General features: G+C 33.2%; 3 protein-coding genes across 4 annotated transcripts; 2 read left to right on the top strand and 1 right to left on the bottom strand.

Annotated features, from left to right (window-relative positions):
* Positions 1 to 512: 512 nt before the first annotated feature.
* C16A11.2 lies at positions 513 to 7140 on the bottom strand (the record flags this gene model as incomplete). 2 transcript variants are annotated; one of them, NM_001026788.8, is made up of 8 exons in its annotated part: positions 513 to 782; positions 1827 to 2022; positions 2740 to 3192; positions 4532 to 4824; positions 5635 to 6037; positions 6805 to 6908; positions 6959 to 7057; positions 7101 to 7140. In NM_001026788.8, the coding sequence occupies 8 exons, from the start codon at positions 7128 to 7130 to the stop codon at positions 648 to 650; spliced, it is 1713 nt and encodes a 570-aa protein (NP_001021959.1). The 2 variants fall into 2 exon arrangements, with proteins under 2 accessions (NP_001021959.1, NP_001367390.1); NM_001381387.3 differs by lacking the exons at positions 6805 to 6908; positions 6959 to 7057; positions 7101 to 7140 and having other exon boundaries at positions 648 to 782; positions 5635 to 5853.
* A 451-nt stretch (positions 7141 to 7591) lies between these two features.
* Positions 7592 to 8839, top strand: fbxc-44 (F-box domain-containing protein). Its single transcript, NM_062345.5, has 3 exons — positions 7592 to 7673; positions 7719 to 7854; positions 8073 to 8839. The coding sequence occupies exons 1-3, from the start codon at positions 7606 to 7608 to the stop codon at positions 8796 to 8798; spliced, it is 930 nt and encodes a 309-aa protein (NP_494746.3). The 5' UTR covers positions 7592 to 7605; the 3' UTR covers positions 8799 to 8839.
* A 507-nt stretch (positions 8840 to 9346) lies between these two features.
* fbxc-43 (F-box C protein) lies at positions 9347 to 10440 on the top strand. The gene is made up of 3 exons (NM_001377780.1): positions 9347 to 9428; positions 9478 to 9613; positions 9667 to 10440. Exons 1-3 carry the CDS (start codon positions 9361 to 9363, stop codon positions 10024 to 10026), a joined length of 564 nt encoding a protein of 187 aa, NP_001364688.1. The 5' UTR covers positions 9347 to 9360; the 3' UTR covers positions 10027 to 10440.
* Positions 10441 to 10701: the final 261 nt, after the last annotated feature.

Raw genomic sequence — 10701 nt, 5'->3', positions numbered from 1 at the left:
GTACCCTCTGAGATGTACTTTTAAATTTTTAAAACTCTTTTTTCGGATTCTTAAATGTTTTTTGTTGAAAATGTTTCACAAAAATTAGTTTTAAAAATCTTTGAAAAAAAACTGAGAAAACTTTTCAGCTACAGAGGGGGGGGGGGTACTCTCTGGGGTACTGTAGTTGAAAAGTTTCACTCGTGGCGGGACCCAAAATTGTAATTTTGGGGGATTTCTGAAGAAACTTCTCAGCTACCGTACCCCAGAGATTTCTTTTTAAGAGTACTGTACCTGAAAATTTTCGCTCGTGGCGAGACCCACAATGGCAATTTTAGCGAATTTTCGAATAAAAAAGTTCGTATCAAATATAAAAAATTGGAAAAATCTCAGCTAGCTGCCCTCGAATATTAATAGATCGAGAGAAAAAGAGAGAGCAAGTTTTGTGCTCTCCAGGTGTTTCCCGAAGTCAAAGAAATTAGTGTGAAAAGTGGCGTGTTGAGTGATGATGACGTCATTTTGTCAAGATTCTTGAATTTTGCACGAATTTACTGGAAAATGAAGCATTTTAAATTAAAAAAAAACAACAACAAGATTTGGGAAATAAAAGTGAATCTATAAGGCGGCGGGATCAAATTGAAAAGTTTAAAAATTGAATAAAAATTATTTTAAGATTCTTCGGCTTCTTCGTCCTCCTCTTCGGCTTCTCTGCTGTCCAGAGCGTACTGGAATGCGGGTGAAATCTCCTCACGTTGTGCCAGCAGACTGTCAACTTCCTTCAGGGATTCGTAGATTTTGAGCATCTGGAATTTTTTTTTTGAGATTTTAGGGGATTTGGAGAATTTACTGGAATTGTTTTTAGAATTTATTTCAAAAAAAAAAATTTCGATCAAATTGCCAAGTAGTCTATAAAAAGGCAATTTCAGGCAATTTTTGAGCACTTTTTCAAAATGTTTCAGCTGAAATAACTGTTATTTTCCGATAAATCAGGAGATTTTCTATATTTTGACACTAATTTTCAATAAAAAATGTTGGAAAAAACATGGTGCAATCGGCCATTTTGAAAAATTGCCGCCCACGCATGTTCCAAAAATTCTAAAATCTCAAAAAAATCAAGAATAAAAAAGACGTGGGCTGCAATTTTACTCAATGGTCGTATTGCACCATGTTTTACAAAATTTTTCATTGAAAATTAGTGTTAAAATCTAGAAAATCGCTTGATTTATTTGAAAATTACAATTATTTTAGCGGAAAAATTGGAGAAAGTGCTCTAAAAATTAAATTGGCCGAATTATGGAGCTTTGCCAAGTTTCAGGCCATTTTTGAGCACTTTCTCGAATTTTTCAGCTGAAATAACTTTTATTTTCAGATAAATCAAGTAATTTTTTATATTTTAACACTAATTTTCAATAAAAAATGCTGGAAAAACATGGTGCAATACGATATTTTGCGGGCGGCAATTTTACAAAATGTCATATTGCACCATGTTTTTTCCAACATTTTTCAATGAAAATTCGTGTCAAAATATAGAAAATCGCTGGATTTATCTGAAAATAACTATAAAAATTTCAGAAAGTGCTCAAAAATGGCTTGAAAATTGCCAATTGCCGAATTATCGAGCTTTTGGCAATTTTCAGGTCATTTTTAAGCACTTTTTCACATGTGTCAATAGTTATTTTCAGATAAACCATGTAATTTTCTATATTTTTACACTAATTTTCAATGAAAAATGTTGGAAAAAACATAGTGTATTATGACATTTTATAGGATTTCCAAAAATAATTGCGGTTCAGAGTAAAAAATCGATAAAATCCAATTTTTCTTATTTTCCAGCACAAAATATGTACCCTCTTCATTTCATCAGAAGTATTCGAAACTTCTCGTTCTTTCTGTCGAATTCTTGTCCTTAACGCCGCCAGTGTATCCTTTTCAGCGAGAGTCTTGTCTTGAGTCAGTTTAGCTTTCCAGTGATATTCGCCAAGTTGAGTTCTCACATCATTCATATAGGACACAAAAGCGTCACGGTATTCTTGGGAAGCTGGTCTGGAAATTTGGAAAATTTTTTTGAATTTTTTCTACGATTTTTTTAAATCTTGTGAAAATATCAAATTTGTGCACAATTTGAGGTCAATTTCATTTTTTTAATTACAAAAATTTCGAAAAATATATATAAAATTTTTCATTTTTGTTTTCCCAGAGGAAAAGTTTGCAATTTTTTAAATATAAAACTGAAAAACTTCAGAAATCCCATTTTTGAATTTTTCGGACTTTTCCATTTTTGAAATTGGAAAATTGATTTTTATCGAAAATTTTCGTCGTTTTTGCTGATAAAAAACTAATTTCCGGTAATTTACCAAATTTAAAACTTTTTTTTTCACTTTTTTTTTCAAACGAAAATTTTTGTTGTTCGATTTTTCTGGAAAAAATGAAGAAAAATTAGCAACTTTCGCATTTTTTAATTTTTTTTCCTTATCTTCTCACAGAATTTGATTTTTTTTTGTTGATAAATGCCTTTTTTTTAATTGTTTCGATTTTATTTGCAATTTTTCAAAAAAGTTCAGTTTTCGCCCACATCTTGAAGAAAAATTGGTCTGAAATCTTCGTAAATCGACACACAGAGCTCTGATTTTTTTTCGCTCAAAACACTACATTTTTTATCGATTTTAGGCCAAAATTAATTTTTTTTAAATCGAATTTTTCATAATTTCCAAAAATTTCTCAATTTTTCAAAGCCTGAAATTCTTTTTGCACAAAACTTACTCAACAACCAAACTCTTCTCAACTTCATCCATAAATCCTTTAATTTTAGCGGAAAACGTTAGAATATCAATAGTAACATTATGATCAATAACATTAGTTTTCGCTTCCTGTGTGAGCTCACTCGACTCCAAAAGCTTCTCCATATGCCTCTTTCGATAATGTGAAATTAGAGTTTTTAAATATCGATCAAGACGAAATTGAAGTGCAACAACATCCCGACATGTCACGTAAACCATCTTCATCCTCTCAGCCCAATCGTCCACAATTTCTCGTTGTTTTACACAATATTTCTGCATTTTTCCGTTTTTATCCCGGTTTTGGCGGAGCAAATTCTCGTGATTTTGAGCCATTCTGACGTCACACTCTGCACAGGCTCTCAGCTCATCGGCCCGAGCCTGGGTTACTTCGAAAAATTTGACGATTTCAGCCAATTGATCCAGATCACTGTTGCTGCTGAAAATTTGGAATTTTTGTGGAAAATTTTAGCGTTTAAAAAATTTTTTTACAAAATTGCACGAATTTTTTTTCATTTTTGTCGATTTACGCAGCTCGTGTACTCCACGAGGAGAAGTTTTTAATTATTTTGAACTTGTCCTCTGGGAGTACACGAGCTCCGTAAATCGACACATAGATGTAACTGCTCGAAATTTGAATTTTTATGTGCAAAATGGTGAGATTTTCAGAAAAAATTTAAAATTTGGTCAACATTTCAGATTTTTTAATAGAAAATATTGAATTTACGAGCCACTTTGCTCTATTTTCACTTGAAAATTGAAAAAACAGCCTTGTGTCGATTTACGCAGCTCGTGTACTCCCGGAGGAGAAATTTTCTGATTTTTGAAGAGAAATTTTCAATTTTTGACGGATTTTTTGTATTTAAACCTTTTAAACCAAGAGTTTTAGCCAAAAATTATGGAAAAATTCTCCTCGGGGAGTACACGAGCTGCGTAAACCGACACACTGATGTTACTGATGAAAATTTGAATTTTTTGTGCAAATTTCGTGATTTTTCAGAATTATTGGAATTTTCGAGAGTTTTAAATGAAAAATTAAAATTTTAAAATTTTTTTCTGAATCTGAAAAAATTTGGTTAAATTTCGAGATTTTCAAAAAATTTTGGCAAAATTTCAGGAATTTTTATCGAAAAAAATTAAATTTACGAGCTCATTTGCTTTATTTTCACCTAAAAAAAGAAACACGGCCTTGTGTCGATTTACGCAGCTCGTGTATTCCACGAGGAGAAGCTTGCAATTATTTTGAACGGTTTTTGGCTGAAATTCTTGATTTTGGCCATTTTTGCCAATTCTTTTTTCCTCGAATCACCTTTTTTCTAGTCTTTTATATGAAAATCGATGAATTTACTGCAGAAAACCACTGGAAACTGCAATAAATAGGTCGTTTTTCTCATAAAACACTAGAAACAAAGGCGATTCGAGGGAAAAAAAGTGGCAAAAATGAACCAAAATGAAGTATTTTAGCCAAAAACTGTCCAAAATAATTGAAAACTTCTCCTCGTGGAATACACAAGCGACGTAAATCGACACAAACAGTTTTTTTTTTCAATTTTCAAGTCAAAATAGTGCATAGAAGCTCGTAAATTAAAATTTTCCGTCAAAATTGCTGAGATTTTTCCAAATTAAAAAAAGCCGTTTTTGTGCGAAAATTATCGCGTTTTTTTTTTGTAAAATTGGAATTTCTTGAATAAATTTCCAATAATAATTGATTTTTAGCTTTAATTTGCAATTTTTCCAAGATTTCCACGAGTTTTCCGAATTTTCCAAATCCTGCTCACTTATAAAACGTGAACATCTGATCATTGCTGACGACTCGATTCTTAATCGTATTATATCGATCACTGAGCTGCTTGTGAGTATCCTTAACTTGCTGGAATAGCTCAGCTTCATCTATTACAAGGCTCTCGAGAGCTTCAAGTCGTTGTGGAATGTTCAACTCATCGACTTCTTTGCACATTCCTTCACGAGACGTTTTTATGGATTCCGTGTCGTTTTTAAATGTTTCCACGACGGCTTCATCCATCATTTTTCGAACTGTAGTTGTTGGCACGTGCTTTTTTGTTGAAGCTTCCTGGAAGTTTAGATTTCAAAAAAATTCTTGTAAAAGTTGAGAAGATATCGAAATTATTGAAAAATCTAATTTTTTTTGTTGAAAAAATTAAAAATCTGAAAATCGACAATTTTAAATTTCCGTTTATCGACTTTTTATTTTCAGATTTTTGGAAAATTTAAAATTTTTATAATTTCTCCATTTTTTCCAGAAATATTCATATTTTTTTGTAAATTTTTAGTTTTTTCTAGTTTTTTTGTGCATTTTTTTTTGATATTCAAAGTATAAAAAAATCGGTTTTTTTGAAAATACCCTGAAAATTTCATAAAAATGTTTTTCCTTTGTTTAAGCAAAAAATTCGATTTTTTTCTCGATTTTCTATGAAAAAACCAGAAAATTTTCGATTTTTTCTGAAGAACCTATTAAAAAATCGGTTTTTATTCTTTTTTCTTCAATAAAATTGTTTTTTTTTTCAACATTTTCTCTGAAAAATCAATATTTGTTTGATTTTCGAAAATTTTCCGATTTCAACTGAACAAAATATTAAAAAAAATTTTTTTTCCAAATAAAAAAGGAAAAAATCGGCAATTTTCGATTTTCCCTGAAAAACCAAAAAAATCGGTAATTTTTCTCATTTTTTTTGAAAAAAACCGAATATTTTCCGATTTTTACTGAAAAAAAAACATTAAAAAATCGAAATTTTTCAATTTTTTTCGACTTTTTTTTTCAGAAAAACCAAAAAAATCCAACATTTTCAAATTTTCTGTTTAAAAAATTGAAAAATCGAATTTTTTCCAATTTTTTTTCCGACAAAATCGTCGATTTCCATACTTTCAAATTGTCCGTTTCCTCCGTCTCATCCGTAAAGCCAACTAGACGATCGCCAGTTCTCGAATACACAACATATTCAGCCAACGTGCATTTCGCATCCATTGAAAGATTAAACATTGCCGAATTATCAAATCGTTTCATATATCGAGTAGTAGTGACTCCACGACGTAAATGATGCCGAAAATCTTTCAAAGCTTCATCCCTGTGCTCATGGTGCATCGAAAACCATTCCGTAAAATGTTTAAACTTATTTCCTTTGGATTCTTGTGCTAAAACATGTCGAAGAAGCCATTGAATCACGTTTTTCAGTGCCAAAAAGTCGAGTCCAGAGATTTGATGAGTTGCAATTTCATGGGGGCATTGGACAGCTTTCAGAGCTTCGATTAACTTTTCAGATTGCTCCCTGAAAAAAAGTTTATAATTTTTTTTATTAAAAAACTGGTTCAAATTCTGAAAAACCAGAAAAAAAGGGGAAAAATTGCCGATTTTTGGCTAAAATCCCTCTAAAACTCCACGACCAATCAGCGATTCGCTCCGCCCACTTTTGAACCAATCAAATGGAGTGGGCGGAGTTCAAAATCGCTGATTGGTTGCGAAGTGGACTTTTTTTTTCTTTGTTTTCGTATTTTTCAGACTTTTGTGGATTTTTCGAAGCAAAGCGAAGTGAAATTGCTCAAAATACCCGAAAAATGTGTAGATATTGCATTTCATAACGAGATTTTCAAAAAAAAAAAACAATTTTAGCGGAAATCTCAAATTTCGTCCGTTTTTCCGGTTCGAAGCGGTCGAAAATTGATTTTTTTATTTTTATTTTTTATAATTTTTGTAATTTATAATACGATTTTTCGTTGTTTTAGGTACATTTTGGTATGATAAATAACAAAATTGGTAAAATAAGCCAATAATTGAATAATAATCAAATTCTGACTGTTGTAACACGAAAAAATCAACAAAATTCGAGATTTTAGCTCAAATTTGACTTTTTAAAAGAGATTTTTAAGTAAAAAAAGCTAAAATCCGAATTTTCGCAAATTTTTCCGTGTTTTTTATAATTACGTCCTTATTTTCGCAAAATCTTAGGTCTACGGCTGCTTCGGCAAGGAAAAGTTGGCAAAAATCAGGCTTTTAGCGAAATTTGGCTGTTTTTCGAGTTTTTCAGGGGGCACTGACGTTCTTAATTTAATATTCTGATCTTCAGACTCTTCGTAAAGTAGATCCACAGCCACATCGACGTCATCGCATCTCATGATTGCCCAGACAATTCCGCCAACAATCTGAAATTAATATGTCTGTTTTTTTTTAAATTTTTCTCAATTTATCTCACTTTATCATAGTCATTCAGACATGAAACTCTTGCTCGGTGATATCCACTAGCCGAGAGCATTGCAATGATGTCATTTCTGCAATTGGAGCTCGTCTCTGGCTGAAAATTTCAATTTAAATTTAAAAAATAAAGTAAATACTACCTTTTCGGCGGCCGCAGCATTCAAGTCCATTTTTGTTGGTCTGAAATTAAAAAAAAAATTTTTTTTAATCAATATTTTCAAAAAAAAAATCATCAAGAAACCTCAAAGGGTGGGCGGAGCTAAGTTGCAACGCGCCGCACGCATTTTCGCAAGTGTGCCGCACGAGGCATTTTAAATACATTTCCTGCAGTAACTTGATGGTTTTCAACGAGAATAATGCAAGAATAAATAGCAAAATTTATAAATACACAATTTAAAAACTAGAAACTGCCTGAATCGCCGATTGCCGGAAATGAGAAATGCCGAAAAAATGCACGCTGATATTACTGTAAATTTAAAGGGACACACAGACATCTTGCTGCATGGGTCTCGCCGCGATGTGTTCAACCGTAGTTTATTTCAATTTTTGTTTTTGTTTCGAATTTTAACTGTATTTTTTTCATATTTTTCTTGCGAAATTAAAAAAAATCACCAATTACATTAAAAAATTCAGATTTCTGCTAACATGAACTCAAATCCCATCACCTATCCATCCATGCAATGCATTATCAAACACTTGGAGGCGAATAAAAGGTGAGACAAACAGTTTTAGTAACCACCTCAACTCGTAATTTTCAGATTCCAACTTGTCGCACAATGCCCATCTCTTGTGAAGATCGAAAAATCACAACCACTAATTATCAAGGAGCTGAGTTTCAAACGTAGGACAATCTCTGTCAATGGAGTGGAGTACAAACTTGGTGCCAAGAACAAGGTAAGAGTTTTTGCCATTCTAGACGAGGGTTTCGGGTTTCCAATTATTTTCTAAATTGTTTTAAAAATAAAAACGAAAAATTTCAGTTTTTTTTTTTCTAAAATCAATAATTTCTCGCTATCTTTAATCTAAAATTGATAATTTTTCGCTTTTTATTGAATTAAAATCAACGTTTTTGCCATTCTAGAAAACAGTTATTTCAATGAATAAATTTTCAGTTCGAAGCCCCACACACTCTTGCGATCAAGCAACTCAAAGGACGAGGTCCGCAGATCAATGTTTATTGGTTGGATTTTCCAGATGATGGTCGTATTCTTGAGCTGCCCCAGTCATTTAAGAAGTTCAAGGTTCGAAATTTCATGGACTGGTCGTCAGATAATCCGCTCATCGATCGATTTATCGATCTAAAGAGCATGCCATTGAAAGTCATTGTTCTCTCTGATCGTTACTCGCTGAATTTGCTGGATGTGATTGATCGACACGAAATCTTAAGAACTTCTGAAGGATTGATGCCTCATATTGTTCCTCGTGAACTCTTCCATGGCATCGGAACACTATCTACCGAATTGATTGTAGCTAATATCGAAGGTGTTGAAGTTTTTGATTTTCTCAATTTGATTGACGCTTTGCTCCAACCAGACCGTGGAAATGGAGCAGACCGTAGTTTCATCACTGAGGATGCCGATTTGATCGCGAATTTATTCAAAGCATTCACTCTTTTGGCAGAAGGAAAAGATCGTGCGATTTCTGAATATGAAGAGGGAGAAGATGAATGTTTTAGAAGATATAGAGCTGAGTATACCAAATGCGATGAATTTCCAAATGAAATCGGATTCTGGTTCAACGATTATATGGTCATTCATGCTGATGCTAAGAAAACGGAAAACAAATTTAACGTGTGGATATCGCTTTCAAAGCTGAAAAATGTTTACTTGAACTGTTGATCAAATATTTCTAGGTTTTTCGAATAAATCGTTATTTCTGTATTATTAATAGTATACTTTAACTAATTTAAGTTGGCGTCGCACAGGATTCACGAACCTTGGCGGTTTATGGGTCGCTCATGCACAATATTTTCTTTGCTCCTGGAAAAACGAAGAAACACGTAAAAATATCGATTAATCTCAAATTTCGAAGTAAAATGGGTACCGTATTCGAATTAAAGGCGCATGCACAAAAACTGCCGAGGTTTCACAACGAAAACCATCAAAATCGCAGCTTTAAGCAGTGAATTATTGACGCACGACATTGTAAAATATTCAAGAATAAAATTATAATATAAAATGCCGGAAATGAGAAATGCTGAAAAAATGCACGCCGAGTTTACTGTAAATTTGAAGGGACACGCAGACATCTTGCTGCATGGGTCTCGCCGCGATGGGTTCAACCGTAGTTTTATTTCAATTTTTGTTTTTTTTTTCGAGTTTTAACTGTATTTTTTCATATTTTTCTTGCGAAATTTTAAGAAATTACCAATTACATTAATAAATTCAGATTTCTGCTAAGATGAACTCAAATCCCATCACCTATCCATCCATGCAATGCATTATCAAACACTTGGAGGCGAATAAAAGGTAAATAACACAAACAGTTTTAGTAACCAAAGCAACACGTAATTTTCAGATTCCAACTTGTCGCACAATGCTCATCACTTGTAAAGGTCGAAAAATCACAACCACTAGTTATAAAGAAGCTGATTTTCAATCGTAGGACAATCTCTTTCAATGGAGTGAAATATAAACTTGGTGCCAAGAACAAGGTAAGCATTTTTGTCATTCTAGAAAACAGTTATTTCAATGAATAAATTTTCAGTTCGAAGCCCCACACACTCTTGCGATCAAGCAACTCAAAGGACGAGGTCCGCAGATCAATGTTCAGTGGTTGGATTTTCCAGATGATGGTCGGATTCTTGAGCTGCCAGAATCCTTCAAGAAGTTCAAAGTTCAACATTTCATGACTCGGTCATCGGATAACCCCCTAATCGAACGATTTATCGATCCGAAGAGCTTGCCATTGAAAGTAGTTCATATCTCCGCTCGTTACTATATGAGTTTGCTGGATCAAAAAATCTTGAGAACTGCTGAAGGATTGACTATTCCGTGTGTTCCTCCAGAACTGTTCCACGCCATCGGAAGGAACTCTACCTGCCGAATTGATCAGAGCTGGTCTTGACAATGATGCTGAAGTTTTCGATTTTCTCAATTTGATTGACGCTTTGCTCCAACAAGACCGGGAATACACAGGCCGTTGCTTCATAACTGAGGATGTCGATTTGGTTAGTGAATTATTCGAAGCATTCACTCTACTGGCAGAAGAAAAAGATCCTGCGATTTATGAAGAAGAAGAAGATGAAAATTTTGACCCATTTGAAGATGGGTATACCAGATGCGATGAATTTCCAAATGAAATCGCATTCTGGTTCAACGATGATATGGTCATTTCTGCTGATGTTAAGGAAAAGGGAGACGATTTTCAATTGTGGATATGGCTTCGCGAAGAAGAAAAGACTTTACTTGACTTGTTTATCAATTATTTCTAGGTTTTTCGAATAAAATTGCTCTTCTGTTAAATAAATTTAATATTTTTTTTCTTAATCTGATACCATTTCTAGTATTTTCAGACGCTGAAATTCGCGCCAAAAATAAGGTGCCCGGTCTCGAGACGACAACTGTTTAGAAAATGTGCGCACGCCTTGGAAGATTACTGTAACTTCGAATTCTCATTATTCCCAACAAGCAGCTGTAACTAGTCTAGGCTGGTCTCGAAGCGACTTTTTAAAAATCGATTTTTTTCGAGATTTCACGAAACTGCTCTCGCGAAAGCTGGATTGAAGGAGGGAAAACTAAT

The sequence above is a fragment of the Caenorhabditis elegans genome, chromosome II (genome assembly GCF_000002985.6).
Source record: "Caenorhabditis elegans chromosome II".
NCBI classification, from domain to species: Eukaryota; Metazoa; Nematoda; class Chromadorea; order Rhabditida; family Rhabditidae; genus Caenorhabditis; species Caenorhabditis elegans.
The sequence above is the reverse complement of the archived record's forward strand: the minus strand, read 5'-3'. Positions and strand labels throughout refer to the sequence as shown.